General features: G+C 52.2%; 2 protein-coding genes across 2 annotated transcripts; one reads left to right on the plus strand and one right to left on the minus strand.

Annotated features, from left to right (window-relative positions):
- Positions 1–77: 77 nt before the first annotated feature.
- On the minus strand, positions 78–10,384 carry BSPRY (B-box and SPRY domain containing). The gene is made up of 6 exons (XM_049832162.1): positions 10,290–10,384; positions 9,509–9,607; positions 8,672–8,902; positions 6,865–6,890; positions 5,443–5,567; positions 78–1,258 (listed from the first exon to the last, which is right to left on the minus strand). Exons 1-6 carry the CDS (start codon positions 10,350–10,352, stop codon positions 732–734), a joined length of 1,071 nt encoding a protein of 356 aa, XP_049688119.1. The 5' UTR covers positions 10,353–10,384; the 3' UTR covers positions 78–731.
- Positions 10,385–11,400: 1,016 nt separating this feature from the next.
- WDR31 (WD repeat domain 31) lies at positions 11,401–21,086 on the plus strand. Its single transcript, XM_049832158.1, has 10 exons — positions 11,401–11,508; positions 12,936–13,069; positions 13,842–13,971; positions 14,424–14,498; positions 15,566–15,710; positions 15,792–15,892; positions 17,083–17,150; positions 17,657–17,798; positions 18,490–18,652; positions 20,114–21,086. Exons 2-10 carry the CDS (start codon positions 13,023–13,025, stop codon positions 20,272–20,274), a joined length of 1,032 nt encoding a protein of 343 aa, XP_049688115.1. The 5' UTR covers positions 11,401–11,508; positions 12,936–13,022; the 3' UTR covers positions 20,275–21,086.
- The last annotated feature ends 163 nt before the right edge of the window (positions 21,087–21,249 follow it).

A 21,249-nucleotide genomic window follows, 5' to 3' on the forward strand; every position in this document is an offset into this window, starting at 1 on the left:
AATTTCAAATGGGCAGGAAAGGTGTTTCCCTTTCTTCCTGGCTCTACTTCAGTCCAACACCTCTCCTTCCTCCCTGCCTAACGTCAGTTCCCCATGTTTTCGCCACATTATGTTCAACCCCCCCACTCCCTTTGGCGAGGTGAGGAGCAGCTCAGGTTAGGTTTCTTTCAGCTGCTCCTCACTTCTTACTCCTCTGCTCTGACATGGGCTCTGACACCTTAGGGGTGCCCCTGCCCTGGCGTGGGTCCGCCACAGGTGACAGCCCCCCACACTGTCCCTGTTCTAGCATAGGGCAGCTCGTCCCAAACAGTGTCTCCAGCTGTGTCCCAATGATGGCCCTTTCCACGTGCCTCCTCCCTGCCATTTCTCCAAACATCCTAAATACCTCTCCTGTTTTCTAAAGCCCACCGTCAGGCTGGAAGGCTGCCCTTGGTCAGAGAGGAATTAAATGATTCACCTAAAAGCGGCTGGCAGAGCCAGACATTACCCTGACAACTCACCCTGGCACAGCAGACGCAGGGTGGGTGTAGCCTCTAGGAGGAGAGGAAAGCTGCCATAAAACACATGAAGAACAGATATAGTCTGAAGGCAGGTCTTGTCTGAACACCACTGTACAAAAGCCAGTAGCCCTGTCTGGGCTCCTTTCCCCTATAAAGGTACTGTATAGCTTATATACAGTCACTGTATATACAGCTGTATATTCACCACCCCCAGTAAGCACAATGCTTCACTCACTGGACAAGCGAGATGCTCTGGTGTGCCACAGCAAAGACAGGATAGAGGGGCTCTGTGAAGGTCTCCCTGTGGGAGAAGAGGATGGTGTAGGAATCAGGGTCGTAAAAGAGCACCTCCCCTCCCGCAAAGTCAACCAGCACCCCGATCTCAGCTGGAGACTTGATCAGCTCCACCGCCTGCGGGTGCCCGGCATGCAGGAACCTGAACTCCTTGTCGTAGCGTGAGAAGACCCAGGAGACGGTGTTGAAGCCCAGGCGGGCTTCATTGCCAGACCCCTTCCGCGGCAGGGAGCTGTAGCAAACCCCCAGCTTGTAGGCACAGCTCTTCTCCACGCTGATCTTCCACGCGCAGACCCCCGAGTGGAAAGCCACAGTAGCCAAAGCATTGGGCCAGTGGTCAAACCGCTCAGGGCAGTCCAAGTCCACCTTTGCTTTCTTGGGGCTGAAGGTCAGGGTTTTCTTGTCTTCCAACAGGCTGAGGTGGGGGCTGACAGTTCTCTCATCGATGTGAATCTCCTGTGAGCCTGCAAGAGAAGCCATGCTGTGAGCATCAACTCAGTGGCCCCCACCTGAACCACCCGAAGAAGTCATGGCCATCAGAAACACAGTCGCAACAGCCCTGTCCTCACACATCGCTCCTGCAGACCCGTCTGCTCCTCCGGGATGACACGGTATTAGGGGCTCAGGCTAGGGCTGGGTGCCAGCCCAGCAGTTCCCTGCAGCTTCCCCTCTCAAGCCAGGGCCAGAACAACGCAGGGACTCATCAAAGCTCAGACTTCACCAGACACCTCTCCACCCTCACACTAGAAGTCCTGCAGAGTCAGAGAAGATGCTGCTTATCTTACTCCGATCCTGGCCCAAATCCCCACAAAATAGAACTCAGCAGGTTTGGTTCATCCCGCTTTTGGGAGAGAACCCAACCACAGCCCCCATTCCTTCCCCACCCCTGCTGTGGGTGAGTAGGACCTGACTACTCCTCCCACAGCCAGGGTGAGTCAAGAGCCTGCGCAAGGATGGCAGGGCTGTTTGCAGAAAACCTGCAAAGCTGGTAATACAGGAACGAGGAGGAACAGAGATAGCTGGGCAGGGGAAATCCCTTTCCTCTTATAAAGCCCAAGTCATTAATCAACCCACCGTGAGCTGATCAGAGCAGCGGAGGGAGATGGTACCAGGCGTTAGAGATTAACATGGCCATGACTTGATTTGGTTTTGCCACAGCACAAACCCAGCAAGCTGCAGCCTGGGATGAGAGCCAGGCTGGCCTAGAGGATGCCTGCCCCCGTGGGCTGACGGCACCCAGCACCACTCGCCCTGCCCTGGCCACAGGCTCCCCCCATGAGACCCCTCAGCAGGTCTGCAGACTGCGTGGGAGGGCTGAATAACTGCACAGGTGTTTCCCTCACTCGGTAAATTCACTAAGCAAAGAGATGAGGCTGATGCCCAGCTGACTCACCTGCTCCTGGGGAGAGCGAGTTTCTACCTGCAGGTGCCCCTCCTTGCCCTGCCTTCCCCCACCCTCACTACATTCATTCTGGGTCTTAAACCACCACAGAAACAAGGCTGGAGCAGGTGAGTCATTTGCTCTCCCAGCCTTGCCACCAGCAAGAGTTCTACCATATCATGCCTGCTCCAGCCATTTCCCAACCACCCTCTGCTCAGCATGCAGCATGTGGCAGGATGAGGCCCTTAAAGAATCAAACCATTATGCTGCAGCCTCAGTGGGGTGGTCCCAAAGCCCAACCTGCTCCAGCACCTATGCAGACCCAGGTCAGCATCCCTCCTACCAGCGAGTGGCACCGAAAAGCAGCAGCGCTGGTCAAGGGGGTTCCTAGAAGAGCAGCTGCCCTGGTGCTCCCTGGCAGGAGACAAACTGAGGCTGATTTATCAGTTTAGACAATGTGGAAGCATCATGCACGCTTGCACGTTAGGTGGAAGCTACTGCAGGCAACAGCGAGCAGAAAGAGGAGCTGAAGACAGCATCCCCTTGCAGCTGAAGCAGACAACCTCATTCATTTGATGATTTATTTCACTGAGCAGCAGCCAAATGCTTTGCAGCGTGCCTGCCTGCCACACTGTGCCCTCCACAGGTCTCCGCAGCTGTATTTGTCCACACTGCCTATTTGTAGGTTGACTTTCCAGGAAGCCAAACACTTCTAAGAATTCACAGAAAATGGAGCGGTATGAGACTTTATCTTCCTCTGACAGAAGAAGGGCACTAAACCTCATATTGTGCAACACACATCTAACGTAGGTACAGGGTTGCATTCTGGTGTTCATGTACGGGAATCATGTGCATGAGGAAATATCACCCCGATAACACCCACGTAGCTTCGTTGTGGAATTATGATTACAGGAGAGTATCTGAGGGAGGGGAAGCGCTGGCAGAGTAACAGCAGAGTAATTCAGATCAACAAATTTTCCCACACAGACAAGTGTTTTGTCATGATTAAATCTGCCCTCCAGATATTCCCATATATTCTGATGAACAATTCCACTGGGAATTCATCTCACCCCAAAATCTATTGTCTCTGTGTACAGTGGCCTTGCCACTTTAGAGAGACAAGGGATGCCAAGTAGGTAAATTAACATGGTTAACATCTCTGTCAAGTACGTATGTGTTAGCTGCAGCACGTTTTACTACTTTTAAAAATCCAGTTCCCATTTCCAAACCCACACATCTGAAATTAAAATCCTCGTAGCTAGATTTCTACCAAAGTTTCTAGAATTTCTACCAAAGTAGAAACCAGACCCGGCCTGGTCCCTGGTGCAGAAGGTCACCACGGAGCAGCCCAATGTCTCAGCCAGCTGGGACAGCTTCAGTCTGTGTCACCCCCGCAGACTCCATCAGCCAGCGTTACCACTCTCCTGCCCCCCCCCAGCAGGACTAGCATGGGTGGCCATGAACTGAGATCCCTCCCAGAGTGGTGCCAGGAGATTTACATCATCTCTCGGTTTAAGGAAGAAGCTGCCAACCCCAAACGTAAGTGATACAGAAGCCTGGATGCCAAGTAAAGACATCAAAGGAATCGTGTTTATTTTTGAGGGTGAAATGGAGGTTCTTTTGCCTGCTGGTTTCCAAGTTTTTGAGAGGCTACAGAGCAAACTGTCAAGGTTAGGAATTTACTCTTTTCAAGCAAATAAACAAGACTGCCATCTGTTCAACTGCCTTTGGGAGGAGGGACCACCAAGTGAAACATAACATTACTGCATCTTAACAAAAGCTAGGACCGCTGCAGTTAATATTAAAGCTCTAAGGCTAGGTCCTGGACGGACTATGGACTAGTGAGGTAAGCAAGGAGATGGCAGGCATCCTCAGCATGCAATAATGGCACGTTAAATGTAACAACAAAAAAAAACCTCAAACCAGACCAGAGGGTAATAATAGCACCAACAGACCCACTGCTAGGATCAAATGCCTTAGAGTCATTACATTTGACAAGGATGCTATTGGGAAAGAAATCCAGAAAAAAAATTTGTCACAACAAAGAGAATTAGGGAGAGGTTTCCTGCACGACTTGACATCTCTGAACATCTGCTGAGAACCTGCGCAACTTTGTCAATGTACAACTGCAGGAGTCTGCATGACTGCCACCACTCGAAGGCTCAGAACAGAAGGAAATTAATCACAAAGGGAAAGCAACACCAGAGTTTGCAGTAGAAGAAACAAATGATGGCATTGTCCGGTATGCACAGATTCTCAAGCTAATACTGGAAAACACATGAGCAATAAAAGCCAGAAGCGCATACCTCGGAGAGGGACTTGGAAACAGGGAAAAACTGAACTGCTCATCATCATCAAGAGCGAGATGAGCAAAAATCAAAGGTTAATCCAAAAGCTTTGGGAAGATGACCCCAGGGATTGTTCACGAAGTGGCACACGGGACAAAAGTTTCCAAATTGTGAAGGATATTGCCACCTTTGAGGAACAAAAAATACATTTGAAATGCTCTCATGATGGCCTGGAAGCAAAAGTAAAAGCAAACATTTCACAATCAGCAATTTGAGCAGATCACAGCCGGAAGAACGCCTTTGCCTGCTCAACAGAGCCAACACCAAGCTGGTAAAACTGTACCCAGACCACATCATTGGCCTCACGAATGCCTCCGATGCAACCTCAGCTGTACAGCAAGAGCTGAACCAGATCACAAATGTCTCTAACAAACCACCAGCTCGTGCACAGTCACAATCTCAGCTCATGATCAGAAAGCTACTGCATTTACTCAATTCTCTTTCCAGCACATCAGAGCGTCTCACAGACGCCACGTGGGTAAGTTTACCCTCTTTTAGAATCACCAGCAGGCCAATGCGGTAAAGAGGAATTTCTGTGAGAGATTCCTACGGCAGCATCAGCTTCACGGCTGTCACCAAGTGACCCAGGAAACAGCAAAAGAAACCAAGTGAGGTTAATCAACAGAGCCAATAAATGGCACAGTCTTTTCAAACCCCTGGTCTCCTCTTAGCCACAACCAGCTGCTTCGAGCCCCTGTGCCCCCTCCCGAACCTCCTACAGCTGCTGCTGCCCCCCTGCGTGGGGGGCTCCAAGCAACTAGCAGGGGCTGGGACAGCAGAGGAGGGCAGGATGACCCATATCCCAGGCAGGACACAGCATCAGGATGTTTTGACACAGCATCAGGGTGTTTCTTTGGGCACAACGTGAATGCGCATGCAGGAATCCCCAAGGAGCGTGAGACCTGAGCGAGGCACTGACCTGCGATGCAGCAGAGAACAGCAGAGGCCCATAGTCGATGCAGCAGTGGACTCTGAACACAGGTCTGATTAAAGTTTAACTTCGGGGACTCCTGTGGCTCCAAGATTCCTTCCGCCACCTCTGTCCTAGCAAAGGAACACAAGAGTTATTTTGAAATACAACGATTTATTGACCAATGCTGGGAGGTGTTTAAGATCACTAGGAAGTATGACAGAAATATGAGCTGGAGCAGTTGCAAGAGGCACAATTGCTACAGAGAAACTGCACCAGGGGTTTCTGGACAAACTCTCCTCCCAAGTGGTACTTTCGGTTTGTTTTGATTACAGTCCCTTCTGAAAGGACCTGTGTTTCAAAATACAATCTCAGCAGCCTGAGTCAATGGCCTCCTCACTGAGCAGACACAGATTAAATGTGCCTGAGAACGGCTGTCAAGGTACAAGAGAAGCACAATGAACAGGCTGCAGTGAGAGAATCAGATTTCCCTCTTATCGACAAAGGCTCGCTGTCAGGGGGATACAACAGGAGAGCAAGCCGGGACTCTGGGTTTCATACAGCATAGGAAGGAGATTGAGGATTTGCTGGGTTCCTGTGGCTAGCAGTACACACATGAACTCATGGCTGTAATTAAAGGCTCTGGCACTGGCTGCTGGTGATGTGCTGCAGCCAATTTCTTACTCTACGGGCAGGCTCCGGGCAAAAATACGCCTGAAAGTCCTCTGGATAGCAGAGTCCAACCAGTGCTAGCTAGCACCCTTGCAGCAGCCACAGAAACAAATGCCTTTAAAAATGCAAGGGCACTTTTTTTTTTTTTTGCCCATTTTTTGGAGCAACCTTCTCAAGGAAGGGGCAGCCCAAAGTTACTGATCATGACTGTCAGAAATGCTGACACCTGCACTTGGTTCTCCGCTCCATGCAATCTCTCTGTCAGGGAAGGAGGCAGCATGTGTGTGGAGCTTGGGTGTGCTGCCCCTCTGGGCGATGCTGTGCCAGCAGCCCCCCAGGCATGGAGCATGCCAGCTTTCCAGGCAGACAGTCCTACCTCCTGCCAACAGGACAGGGACAGGCTTGCTCCATCTCCCAGGGAGCCCTGTGGACTTTACTAAGGAGCTGGAGAAGGTCTCCCATAAGCAAGGGGTATCACGTCTGGCCATGCCTCCAGGGAGACATTGCACATGGAGCATTTCTAGGTGCCAAGACTCCTCCATCTCAAGCTGCAGCGCAGTGGGTGAAGCAGAGACAAGAGGCCACACTGGCATCTCTGTGCTCTGTCCTTGTCCTCAACAAAGGCAGCACGAGGGAGGAAAGAGCGGGTGTCACCTGCTGCCTGAGCAATGGCACTCTGCTCACAGTGGGAGCCACGGAGGGTGCAGGCAAGCTTGGAGCAGGGGTCAGGGAAAAGACCAGGAGCAGCCAGGTACTAACCTCTCAAAGATGTCTTGCTCTGCATGCTGGGGACAAGGAGAGAAAGAGTCATCACAGCTGAAATCCCCACAGATAAAATCCCAAACACAGGCTGGGGCACAACAAATCTGCGACCCAGGGAACACTGTTCTCCTTCCTAACCCAGAGAAACCGCTCCTCTCCCCAGTGCTGGCCCTGGGGAGCAGGGGGAGTGTCCAACATCCATTTCCTTCAGCTGCAGCACTTTCCACTCCCTGACTTGGAGAACAAGCGGGAATGGCTGAGGGCGATACATCTTCTACATCTAGCTAGGGGTAATGTCTGCTGCGCCAGTGGGACTGGGTGACAAATAGTTTGAGAAGTGCATGGGAGCATCCAGACAGAGCCTGCCACCACTCTGCTGTGTGTGCAAGCGGCGTGACAGCAGAAGACCACAAGTACAGCTGGATCATCTGGCGCAAGGGAAACATGGGAGAGCTGAGGCAGGTGGAAAGTCTCAGATCCACAAAAAACCAGCTCTGACTCTACACCCTTTGGTAGAGACCAGCCTGTCTGCATCTGGGAGCTCTTACTGCTGCACCCTGCCTTACACAGAGTATGAAAACCCCACCCCTGAGGTCCCCCCTCCTCCCCCACCCCGTTACGGCACGCTGCAAGAGCATCCTGTGCTTGCAGCAAGCAAACCCCAAAGCTTTCAATAAAGGGTGAAGCTGCCGAGGACCTAAGCCAAGAGTCAGAAAACCTCATCATCAGTCCCACTTGTTTCTGTACCCACTGGTGATGGTGCGTTCTCAAGGTACAGCCCAGTTCGCAAAGTGGTAGGAAAATATTTGATCTCTGCTCAAACATGAGCTGCTCTCAAAAGGGTGCTCTACATGCCTTTCACTTTCCTGTGACACGACGCAGGATTCCCAACAGACAGAAATACCAACACCAATGATCCAAGGTGGAGAGAGAACGTACGATCCCTATTTCCCCTCCACTATGGGATAAAAGGAGAAATTGAGGGTCTCACTGTTTTCTGCCTCGGGCATCTGATGGATCTTGCCCTCCAACCTCTACTCTACAGTGAGGCCACAGCCCAGCCAGGTAAGATGCTGGAACAGGACAGAAGCTGTGTTTCCCACAAAGGAACAGCCATCTACCTTCTGTCCGTAGGATCAGTTCTGTTTTCCAAGCAGAGCTGCTGCCCCGCTCTTCGCAAAGTTACATGTGGCAAGCAGAGGCTAAGAGCAAGGAAGAGGAGGTGCAATGCCTACCCGCTCGCATCTACAATGAGAGGAATCGCTTGGGTAAACTGAGACAATTTAATAGCCAGAAAAGGAACTGAGCAAAGGGAAGCATGGCCTGCTTTGCATGGTAAATATCCCAAACAGAAAGAAGTATGTCAGACAACGGGGCAGAATTTCAAGAAGAGCTGCAGGTGCTCCCAAGGGTCATGTTTTGATTAAAACTAGTCAGAACACTAGAAAACTGGTGGCCCAATTAACTGCTGTAGAGCAGCTCTCAACCCATAGCCATGCTGAGCTGGCAGCTTCCAGCCAAGAGCTTGGAGACCTGAGCCTGCGTGGTTCTGAACCTCACTGCAAGCAAAAGCAGCATTGGGCTGAGCAGAACCACCAAGAAACCAGGGGGGCTTGTCAGGATCAAGTAAAGGAGGTTCCTTGAACTAGACCTGCAAACGTAAGTCCTGTCCAACTCTGCCTCCTTGCTGTCAGCGCAGCAAGCTGCTGAACACCGTATTTAAGCACCATAATATCCATGATAAAAAGTCTAGGGCACTTCTGGGCTGACTGACCTGTCCCTTGGTACAAGGAGCAATACTCACCACCAAGCCCTGGTCATCCAGGTTGGTGATCATGTCCACCAGGTAGGTTCGGAGGGCAGCCAGCTTCTGCAAAGCCTCAGTCCAATGCACCCGCTGGGTCAGGATGCTCTGGTGCGCCCGCTCCTCCTCCGCGTGCACCTTCTCCAGCAACCGCTGTTCTTCATTTTCACACACGTTCCCCACGAATATCAGCCTCTGGATTACCAGCTCTCGCGCCGCGTTGGCTGCGTTCTGCCAGAGCAAGGAGAGAGGACAAATAGCAGCCTTGCTTTAACCCCAACAAGAGCACCAACTGCTTCTGCTGGCTTTCTGTGGGCTCAGCTGTTAAGATTACTCTGTTAATTGAGCCCAAGCCACAGTAGTCATCACGAGGCAAGCAGAGGTAAACGGGACAATCAGTCCCAAACCTGCCTACTGCCTCCTGGCCTCACCCTGGTACCTAAGTGACAACCCGCAAAGGACCAGAGTCCCATCCCCCTGCGGATCTTCCTGGATTTGCTATTAGCAAGAAACAGAGCCACCACCAGAACTGTCTTTTGTCCTTGGTGACAGCGATGCACAATTAAAATCAGGAATCATTAAGACTGGTCCTAGCGGGATGTTCAATGGCTGTACAGTTAACACCAAGAAATGTACTGTTTGTGTACATTTTTAGGCGGATGAAGCAGGAATTGCAGGTGCATCCTGGCACTCCACTTGCACAAGCAGCCGGCTAGGAGGGGGACAACCCCTGCACACCGATGAGCCCCCTGGGAGCTCAGAATCTCTGATGGGAACGGTGAGCACGTGGGGCCAGCTCTGCTCCACACTGTGCTGGGAGAAGGGGCAGGGACTTACCAGGACGCCCTGGTCCTTGGCAGGCAGCACCTCGTCCACATGCCGGGCGATGGCAGCGCTCTGCAGCTGGAGCTGCTCGCACCGGTCCACGATCTTGTTCTGGAACGCAGGGCGGCGGGCAGGGCGCAGGCCTCGACAGGGCGATGGCGGCCCCGAGCCCCCCACTGAGCCCGCCCAGCCAGCCCCCACCCGGCCCCACACCTCCCGGGGTCCTTGTGCACCACCCCACAGAGAGTGCCCTTCCCCACGGGGGACCCCTCACGTGGCCCCACACCCCAAAAGGGCCCCCACACAGCCCCACGCCCTGCCAAGGTGCCCCACAGAGAGCCTCCCCCTCCCCACAGGGGACCCCTCCATACCCTGCTAGGCCACCCCAGAGAGCCTCCCTCCCCACGGGGGGACCCCTCACACGGCCCCACACCCCACCAGGGACCCCACAGAGCCCCACAGCCTGCCAGGAACCCCACAGACAGCCCCCATCCCCACGGGGGATCCCTTGCATGGCTCCACACCCCATCAGGGGCCCCACAGAGAACCCACCTCCCCCCGGCGACCACTCACACAGCCCCACACCCCGCCAGGGACCCCCACGGCCCACCGGAACTCCCCAGGCGATCCCAGACCCACGCACGGTCCCTCTCCCCGCCCCGCGCCGCGCCGGCAGCCCCACACGCCCCGGGCTCCCCTCGGGACAGGGGCAGGATCCCGATCCCGATCCCGATCCCAGTCGCGGTCCCGGTCCCGGTCCCGGTCCCGGTCCCCGCTCGCCGCCGTCGCTCACCCGCAGGTCGGCCGCCCGCTCCGCCAGCGCCCGCGGCCGCGGCCCCCCGCCCCGCTGGGCCATGCTGCGCCTCGGCACCTGCCGCGGGGGCGGGGGCGGCCCCGCCCGGGCCGCGCACACCGCTCCGCTCCGCCCCGCCCCGGCCGCCGCCGAGGAGCCGGGCGGCGGGGACGGGACGGGACGGGACGGGACGGGACGGGACGGGACTGCGGGCCCGGCCCGGCCCCCGGTGAGTGCGCGGCGGGGGCGGCCCTGCACGGCGGGTTCCCGGGGCTGGGCTGGCCGCCCCGTGTCCCGCTGTGGGGCTGGGCCAGCTATAGGGACCCATATTGTCCCCGTAGCCTTCCCAGGGGGCTGCCCCATAGCCTTCCTAGGGGGTTGCCCCAGCTACAGGGAGCTGTGCTGGCCCCATACCCTTCCCAGGGGCTGCCCCAGCTGTAGTGACCCGGACTGCACCCGTATTGCACCCGCCAGGCTGCCCCACATCCTACTTGTGGGGCTTCCCCCATCTGCAGGGACCCGGGGTGCACCCATCTGCCACCCCCGGGCCGCCCCCGGCTGTAGGGACCTGCATCGTTGCCGTGGGGCCACCCCCGGCTGTAGGGGCTGGGGGCTGCCCCTGCGTCCTCCCCAAAGATGGTTAAACACCCCTCTTCTACGGGGCGTTTTAACACCCCGTGAAAATGGGGAGAAAGCTCTGCCGTGATTTCCGTGCCTGCTGCCGTGGATATTGTCGTTTCCTTTATTCCACGGTATGGATTTCACTGCAGTGCCTGATCGGGCTTCGGCAGCAGTGTGGGTTATTTTTTTAAAAGCGATTCAGTAAAAAGATGGTTTTTATTTCTGTTTAGCAATATATCTGGGGGGAAGGCAGGATAGAAGATCCTCCAGCGTCAGATTCAGTCTTCTGAAGGTGTGTGTAGCTTTGTATGGATCAGGTGCTGCAGGATCCCTGTGTTATCAGTGAGCTTTGTGATGGACCAGGTTCATGATAAACACGTGCAGGGAAGCCTGGCAGATAGTAAGACCTCAGATGAACATCCTGCCCAAGCAGCTACTGTTCTCGTTCAGATTCAGAAAAATCAACTCTTTTTTTGCAGTGAGCAAGAGGCAGGAGAACACATTTAGACACAAGATAGACCTCCCGCTTTCATTGCAGCCTCCCACGGTCGCCAGCGGCTCTCTGCCTTGATCCAGCTTGGTTTGAGCTGATGTGCAGGTAGGGATGACTGCATGTGTACATTAACCACATGAGTGGGGAAACTAACTGCTGGTTGGGAAACGGAGAAATCATCTTAATTAAAAAATCAGAATTTATGTCTTAGTTTTTTCCTAGAATCTTGTTTTGCAGGAGAAACAACTTCCAGAGTTCTCCCATTGTCAAAGAAAAATCATGGTTTTTCCTAGTCTACTAAAACAATGTGGACACCCAGTCTGGTTGAAAGAAGTAAATTGCTGAATTATCACTGCCTCTCAACTGTGAGATTTATCATTCTTCACATCTTTTGAACATGCAAACTCATGGATAGAACAGGTGGAGATTAACTGGGTATTACTAATTGCTAATCACAAAGGCTGTCAGGGTAAAATTAGAAAGGGAATGTTTTGTAGCAACCCAACCCCTCTTGCTTAGTGCTTCCAGTATTTGTTTTCAAGTTTTTGTGGGCAGAGCCTTGAAGCAGGTTTTTTCTTTGCTGGAACAAGCAGGTCGGGGGGGGGGGGTTGTGTTCTGATTTTTATTAGCAAAATACTACTGACCCAGAAGATTGGAATGCTAACATACGCCTAGCACAGGCTAAATCCAATTAGTGTGTCTTGAGCTAAGAAGAAGCCAATTACTGTACGTGGCAATTCACTGTCATTGAAACTGGTTTCTGCTCGGTCTGTGACCTGTGAGGATGAGAGGAAGAGATGCTGCCTCTGCCTGAGCCCTGCTCCGCCAAAGGCTCCTGCACCCGGACGGATGCTCGTGCGGGGACTGGCTGTCATGATGCCGCTTGTGAGGGATGCCCTGGGATGGGGCAGGCTGGTCTCAGCCTGGACAGCAAGTATTTTTTTGCTGAATGCATCTGGGCTATCAAGATGGTCTTGTCTAGCCTGGACCTGGGGTTGCAGTTGGGACATAGAAGCTGCTGTTCCCAGAGAGTTCCTCAGCCTATGGAAAGACCACTTCAAGCTTTACCTTAAGTCAGGCTGGTCTGGTTAAGTTTGGGCTGCCTGTGACTGCAGTTATCTTGGTCTAAAGATACAGTCCCACCAGCCGGCTGTACAAACTTCAGTATGAAGGTGTTTGCATTCACCAGTCTAGAAACTGGAATCTCTGGAAAATAGGGAAGTCAAGAGCAGAGGAGGTATAAGGCGCTAGAAGAATTATAGGCAGTAGCTCTATCTCTATCGTGGCCTCACCAAGCTTGGACATTTTTAAAGCTCACCTGCAAGGTCCCAGTAACCTCACCTCAGAAGCTGGCTCTGCTCTAAGCAAAAAGTTTGACAAGGGAGCTCCAGATGTACCCTCCTCTGAGGTTTTTCCTCTTATTCTAAATTAAGTTAAGCTGTAGGTAATGTGTTATCAGCACCTTATCCCATATATGCAACAAGCAGAAACCTCTCTGGATTCCCAGTAATGCTGTATCTCCACACCCACAGATCGTGTCCCAGCAGCAGGTGCCCAAGATGCTGATGTGATGCTCACTGCTGCTGGCTGTAGTGGGAGCCGTGCTCGTCCACAGGGCTATGGGGAAACTGCAGAGTAAAATCAGCTTCAGCACCTCCAAATATAGGTAAAACAACCCCACATGATCACGTCTTAAGTTAGTAAACCAGCTATGAGAGTGAATAGAGAACAGCACATGAACAGAGAATATAGCAAGCACGTGGTTTTAGTTTCATTATTGAATGTATTAGTCAGATTTTCATTTTCGACCCTTGCTTCTAAAGTCTGCTCAGCTTTTTTGGGGGACTGAAATTCAAAATGTAGCCAAGCATGTAAATGTTGCTGGTGGTCGTGCTCTGTGATGGCTAAGGCAGAGCTCTGAAGGCTAACAGCTCCAGGGGCAGCTGTTTGGCCCAAATATCCAAACTGCTTCATTGTCTCTTCAGAGACTGTCATCAGCTTTCATCAGCAAGATGAAATAATTTGGTATCTGGCAGCGAGGTGGGAGATCAGCTGAGAGCAGGGGGTGGCAGCAGGGGGGACTTGGCATGCTTGGCAAGGCTGGTGTCTGAGCAAAGGAGAGCAGCAGAGCCTGAAAGGTGTTAGTGAAAGCAGGGTAAGATCAACATTTCTTTTCTTCTTTGCACCAGCGTGCAGTGAATAAACAGCTAAATATTTAGCAGCTCTAGAGGTGGAATAGGTTGACTCCGTCTTGCCTAGTCCAGGAGATGCATTTGTCCATTCACAGCTTCTCTTTGGCTTTCTAAAGGCAGACGTTGTCACTCTCCAGCCCAGCCAGTGGTGCCATCTCCCAGACCTCAGTCTCATTGGGGAACGGCACCCTGACTTTGCTTTACAGGGCCCTGCAGCTCCCGCCACTGTCTCTCTGCCTGCTGCAGGGCCGATGGCTCCATGGAAGGGACAGGACCTGTTCAAGACGTTCAGCAGCACGGCCCCACGCACACCGATGCCGTCACTTCTGTGGCTGCTCTCAAACCAGACCTCTGTGTGTCAGGAGGAAGGGATAAGGTGAGGTACCCCCTGCCACGGGGCACAAAGGACAGTCACAGGCAGGGAAATGTATTCACAGGTTAGGAAAATAAGGTTTAAATGTGAGCTTTAAACATTTCTGTGATTGGTAACAACTTTGTCAGTTCCTGAATTTAGAAAGAGGAGCTTAGAGTGAGAGCACATACTGAAGCACACTGAATCAAATTTTATAACCTTCTCCAGGGCTCAGATCACATCAAACGCTCTCACCCAGGCTTGGAGTCACTGGACTGGCCCTTCTCTTATGTTACCTGGCAATAGACCTGGGGTCTATAGACAGTTGCATATACTGTAGGAGCTCAAAACCAGAAGAACCCATTCCCTCTCCAAGCTTGGGCTGTGCGTGGGTCTCGGTATAACATATGCAAGAAAGTGCGTAATCCTCCTTCAGCAGCTGCCACTGCTCATTACTTCTCCATGCTCCTCTGCAGAGCGTGGCTGTTTGCAGCTGGAGATCCGGGGCTGTGCTGCGGCGGTTCATCGGGCACAAGCGGGAGGTCACCAAGGTGAGCACAAACTGATTGAGTGAGGTGGGGTCTTGTGCACTGCTACCTGTCAGAAGCTGGGGAACCAGGAATGATGGAGTGATGGTTTGTCATCCACAGAGGGCTCGCTTTGCTCCATCAGAAGGAGGGACCAGAATGCCTTAGGTTTTTCCCAAGGTCCCAACTGATACTTTGCTGTCCAGGGAAGCAGCACAGAGTGGTTGCATCCAGACTAAACAGGGCTCCAGGAGGCTTGGACATGTGCTTATCTTCCCCTCCAAGAGACTTTGTAGCAAAAACTCAGGATGAATTACTAGGTTAAGTTCTTGATTCAGAGATGCTGTTCACTTTTCTTCAGGTCTCATTCCGCTAGTCTCGTCATTATTCTACAAATCAGCCATGCCTGGGAGCAGTGGGGCTTTAATTTTCCTTCTGGCATCCTGATTATAGAGCCAAAACCACTATTTGGAGAGCAAACGTGCAGGGGTGTATACATGCGTGCATGGCCGGTGTACCTCTGGCGGGGGACAGCCCTAGTGGGTCCCCTGTGCTGTGGGTATTGGAGGGTCAAAGGGGGCTTGGTTCATCCTGATGCTCAAAGCAACCGTGCACTGGGCTCTTTTGGGTTTTTATGGAAGTTTGTCCCATAAAATTAATGGTTTCTGAGAACAAGATCCGAGAACACCCATCCACCATCCAGCTCTGTGGCTCTGAGAGGACATGGGTCCTGCTACCAGGTCACACAATGTACGTGCCTGACATTCCCCACCATGACATGCACGGCCATAGTACAAGCTGCAGCAATTGCACTCAGGCTGAGTGGTTTCTCCCAGTTCCACTGCGTTGGGGTTTGCCTGTGGCCAGGATCCGGCAGAGCAGAGGTGAGCAGGAGTCACAGCGTGAGCGTCGGGCAATCCGGCATGTGCATATCCAGCATGGACAAAACAGAGTTTGAAGGTCAGGCTCTCCCCAGTCACATTTCTGCACATCTTGGGCTTTGACATGACAGCAGGAGTGTTGTGCTCTCCCTGCGCACAGCTGGGCTGAGTGAGGAGGCTAACTGGCTTCTCCCATCTTGTCCTTGGCAGGTCACCTCTGCCCTTGACTCAAACAGAGTCTTCAGTGCATCCCGGGACAAGACAGTGATGATGTGGGAGCTTCATGGGACTTCAGGGCCAAGCCAGCACTTCCCAGGACATGACCTGGTTGTTACTGGACTGGCTGTGAGCCCGGGTGAGGGACAACATGCTCCCATTCCCCAGGGATTTCTTGATGACTTTTCATGACTTTTTTTATGTTAACTTGTGGTTGCAGATGGCTCCCAGCTGTGCACGGGTTCACGAGACAACACCGTGTGCAAGTGGGACACAGAGACTGGAGAGTGTCTGGGCAGAACCGCTATCTCCAGGAATCTGGTAGGAGCCGGTGGTTCCTTGTATCCTATCATGGCATCTCGCTGCCTACTCGGTTATTTCGCACATGAAGCCGTGTAGAGTGAATTTGCGCTGAGCTTGGTGCTACAGGAAGCCCCTGAGGCACTGCACAGGTTGCCTGTGCACCTGGGGAGACCAAAGCTTGAGGCTGGTTACTCCTTCCTCCGGGTAACAACAAATCCAGGAGCACAAAGATATCAAGAGACATACGTCAAGTTACTAATGCTTTAACTCAGAGCTGTTAGGAAGCACATTGTGCAGTGGGGGCTGCATTCCCTTCTGTACCAGCCCAGCAGTGGAGCTGGTATGGATACCATCTTCTGGTGCCCATGGTAACCCTGTTCCCATGGCTCTGTGTCCTGTTGGCACCTCCTTGCCTGCAAATAACACCCAGTAACCACCTGGTAGGGGACCAGCACTGGTAGGAAGCAGAAAAAGCTTAACCCAGCGTTTCCTGCTCACAACCCAGCACGAGTGTTGTCCCTCAAACAGGGTTCATCTACCCAGTATGCAAGCCAATAACACAGAGTTGAGGTATTTTTAAATTAATTTCATTGATGCATGTGAATGGGTGCCCATCTCAAGACAGCACACCTTTGTCTCAAAAATTCCCACATTTATGTACTTAATAATACATATTCATTATTATTTCCCTGAATTATTGGTTCTTTCTTCTTCGTCTCTCATGTAAATTAGTGCGCAGACTCTATCTTCTTCCTTCATTGTCTTCTTTTGAGTAGGTGGTATCATTTGAGTAGGTGGTCAATGAGTCGGTGGTTGTGCTCTCGCCCTGTAGGAATTACCTTTTACCTACTTCTTCCCTAATCTTGGCAGTTCCAAGTGGTTCTTCAAGGTTTGTTGATCAGACCACAATCCATTATCTTTTCTGACATAAACATTCTACCTATCTACAAAGCCCCATTGTCTAATAGTTTATTCCTAAACCCTAAATCACGTCTAGTTATTGTTTCCCTACTTTAAATATTAACTGATGGAGGAGGGGCTGTACACAGGACTTTAACAGCTCCCCGGTTATTTCAATCATATTATACATATTAATTGATAACACGAGGAGGGAGAGGATGGGAGCTCCATGCCTGCATATCTGCAGGTGGACACCAGCCTGGGCTGCATGCAGAGGTGGGCTTCTGCTCATCCTTTCCTCTCCACAGGTCACACATCTGTGCTGGGTTCCTGGGGAGCCTTACGTCATCCAGACCTCAGAGGATAAAACAATCAGGTAAATTCTGTGTGTGGCCACAGAGAAGGGAGTTACAGCTTTGGGCATGTGAGGATTATGGAAGAGGCCAGTGCACAAGGGACTGTTCCTTTGGTTGGTTGTCATGACCGCTTGGTCTCCCTTACCCCACTGGGGTGGCTAGAAGCCACCTTCCAGCTCACCTGGGTCTGGGAGTGTGGTTTCTTGCCAGGGGAGGACAGTATGGGGACACCCATGGCTGTAAGCAGCACTGGGTGGTGACTGCAGGTAAAAAGGATAATTTATAAAAAAGAAAGCTTAGCATAGCTGCTCTGGCTAGAGGTTGATCCAGAACAGATAAATGCAAGGATGCAGCGAGAGCTTTGGGAATTTGGCTTGCTGGTGGGAAGGAGGGGAACTGAACCGTGAGGTATGGCAGCAAGGGCAAAGCGTGAGGGTGCAGCGAGGGTGTGTGGGAGGGAATGGACGGAAGCCCATCATGGCAATGAAGCATCAGAGTCCCCCTTCCCCACTCCTGTTCCTTCCAGGATCTGGGACAGCCGGGAGCTGCAGGTGGCACACACATTTCCAGCCAAGCAGCACATTCAGACGTGCTGTGACGTGAGCCAGGACGGGTGGTACTGCCTCAGCAGCAGCAGCGGCTCCGCTGGGGAGGGGGGCGAGGCGACCGTGAGTTTGCTGGGCTGCAATTCCTGCTTTTTGGGTTTTTTTTTCTCCAGTTTTCACAGCATGGGGTGGCAGGCAGATCAGTGCTCCAAGGATCTGCTTGCTCCCACTGAGTTGGCCTTATGCTGGTGTTCCCCAGCCAGGGCCAGAGCTTAGTGTCTTCCTGCCTGTCCCTTTGCTAAGTCTTCTACTCAGAGAATATCTGAGCAGATATTCTTCCCAATTAAAGCACTGGGATTTTGTTTCAGTAATGGCATCGAGGAGCACAAAGTTCTTGCAGAAAGCCTGTAAAGGACCCCTTGCTCAAGGTGTTTCCAAACCAGGGATTCAGTCCTCCAGGTTCTCAGCCCTGTGTGTGAGCATCAAGAGGATGAGACCATCCCATCCCAGGGAGAGCAGGGCTGAGGACAGGAGCAGGCTGGAGCCATCATTATCTGCCTGCACAGTCTTAGCCCATCAGCTCTATAGGTGTGGGCATGTGCTGAAATAGTCACAGATGGTGAAAATCCTTTGGTGTTTGAAGTTCTACAGGACTGCGAGCACAAGCAGGGGACAAAGGCAGTAGAAATTGTACTCTGAGGATTGGTGAGGAGCTCTTTATCCAAACCCATTTTCCTTTCTTTGTAAAACAGCTCCATGTTGGCAAGTGACAGTAACAGAGCCTGAGCTCTAAATGCTGCCTGTTGCCTTGCAGCTGTGGGACCTACGGCAGACAAGGAACCAAGTGTGCGAGTACAAAGGGCATTTCCAGACCACGACCTCGTGCGTTTTCCTTCCACGGGACCCAGCTCTCGCTCCCAGGATTGCCACATCCTCCTATGACAGCACAGTGAAGGTCTGGGACCAAGAAACTAGAGGTAGGGAAGGGTCCTGCCCACTCAGCATGCTTTACCCTGGGATAACAAAACTGCTTCCTTTGTTTTTGTCTCCCAGTGGTAATGGGCACAATGAAGCCTGAAATCTCTGGGGTTTACTCTAATCCAGCTGCACAGCAGGGTGGAGATATGCCCCAGATCAAACTCAGGGGCTTCTGCTTGCTCTCCAGCAGAAGGTGTTTGGATGCATAACTTGGAGGTGATGGGTGTCCTTCCTAAACTAAAAGGAAGTAATGACAAGATGTTTTTTAAAGATATGTCCAAGTTCAGCAATGAAAGGACAAATAATAAAAATAAAAAAGAACAGAGGAACTCCAGGGCTTTCCGCAGATACGAGTGGAAAGTTTTAAAGAATAGAAGTTGTGCTGGAGGATAGAGGGCTGATCAGCAGCTACCCTCACTTTGATCATCCTCTTGAAAGGGCATCGTGGGCATTTTGGGGTTAACCCCGCTTGCCGGAGTACTTGGTGAGGGCCGAGTCCTCACCTAGCTGGACACAAAGGCTGTTTACCTGCCAAGCCCTGACAGAGCAGCAGGCTTGTTAGTAACGCCTTCTGCAGAAGGCAAAGACCTCTTGGGAAGCAGTTCAGGTTCACAGATGGGCACCAAAAGCAGTAGAAGTCATCAGCATTAGACACTCCCTGCGGCTAAGCACCTCTCTAAATGCACTTATTTAACGTGGGATGAAAATAGAAACCTGATGATCTCCCACAGAAAAGCTCTCACCTTCTGTTTCACTTACCTCTTCTTTCACCCTGGTGCCTGCGCATGCCAAGATGGCTGCAGGGTTGGCAGCAGCTTTGTTTTGATCCTGTTGCCTTCACAACTGGGTAACCTCCACAGCTGGTCAGCCTTAATTCAGCTGCTCTTGGAAGGGTGTAAGTCACCACAAGAGGCAGTTGCCAAACACAGCTCTGTTAGCAGCTCAGCATGGGGTTGGTATCTACACAAATACTGCTTCAGGGTACTACTGATGTGATGCTAGACACTGTAGATCTTCTTTCCCTTTTGGAGGCTTCTCAAAACTACATGTTGAGTGTAGCACAGACCCTAGGAAAAAATTTTCTGGACCATATGCAATTTGGGAGAAATAGGCATGTTGAGAATGCCTCCATGCAAGCCCTGCAGCTCTGTCCAGTAGGGTCTGTCTGTCCATCCATCCCTGCTTCCTCTCCAGGAAAGGGGCAGAGCCTGACCTCAGCCTGGATCCCTGTTAGCTGGCTACTACCTAACTGGCCAATGCAGACATCCTCTGTGGAGTTTACAGGGGTAGAGGGTCCTGATGCCTTTGGATGTGGGGATCGGGGACAGTGAGGGGTGCAGCTCACCTGCCTCAGGCAAGTAGATGGACACACATGGGCAGAGCCAGGTGGGAGGGCAGCGTGATCATGTCTCATCTCAGCAAAGCAAGTGTCCTGAGTGACTTCTTTCTTCCCTCTACAGCCTGCCTGGCCACCTTGTGCCTCGAGGGATCAGGACCGCTGGCCTCGCTGGCCGCCTGCGACAGCTCCACGCTGCTTTGTGCCAGTTTTAACTCGGGAATTCACGTACTCCAGCTGAGTGACTGTGCAGACCTGGCGCTGGCAGAGGTGGCAGTGTTTTGACCACAGTAACCTTTCCAGCAGAGACTGCCCTGCGAGGGGATGGGATTCACCAAGAGCCTCCCCCTGACTACAAGCACCAGAAGACCTTGCACCTGTGGAGCAGTGATGTGTGATAGTGGGGCAGGGGGATGTATTGGTTTCAGTTTGGGGGTGGGGGCAGGAAGGCACTAGAGCTGTCTAGAAGAAAAGCTAAATCATGGACGCATTCAGGCCAAGTTCTCACACCTGAGCAAGCCTCATGCATTTTTTTTTACAAGACCTCCATGCAGGCTAGCTGCACATGATGGGGGCTAAGGGAAGAAGAGATGAGCTGAGAAGCCAAGGAACAGCACTGAATGGTGCCAGGGCACAGGGCAGGGAATGCTTGGCCTCCTTCCCCCTGCTCCAGTTGAGTGGAGCTGAAGACGGTATGACAGAAACCCTGCACCGGGATTTATACCCCAGGAACAACGTGAGTGTAAACACAGAACATTCACTGCTGTCTAAAATTGCATCCCAAGCCAACTAGAAAGGTGGGAGCCTGCTGGGACAGGATTGTCCCATGAATGGCAACCTGATGAGAAACACCCAGGGGGAGGGTTGTCCTGACTGCGGGGCTGGGAGCCCCCTGCACCGCTGCCAGGCTCAGACAGTCCCTTTAGCTGACACTTTATGAGATGCTTAAGAACCAGCTTGAGCACAAGTAGCTGGGTACCTCTAGGCTTATACAAGAGGAGACTGCAATTAAATATTTTTCTGTTAGTTGCTGGCCTCTCATCCCATAGGATTTTTCCCTGGGAGTAAATAAGAGTTAGCACCCAGCATGTAGCAGATGCCACACCACACTATTTGGAAGGGAGGAGAAAGCCCACAACTCTGTTAGAAGTAACTTGTGAGTGGGTTTGGTTTTTTTGTGGTTTTTTTTCTTTTTTCTTAAAACACAATCTCCAACTGCACTGCAAGCATTGAGAACAGAACTGTGTTCACTCCCAAGGA

The sequence above is a fragment of the Accipiter gentilis genome, chromosome 29, assembly GCF_929443795.1.
Source record: "Accipiter gentilis chromosome 29, bAccGen1.1, whole genome shotgun sequence".
Classification (NCBI taxonomy): Eukaryota; Metazoa; Chordata; class Aves; order Accipitriformes; family Accipitridae; genus Astur; species Astur gentilis.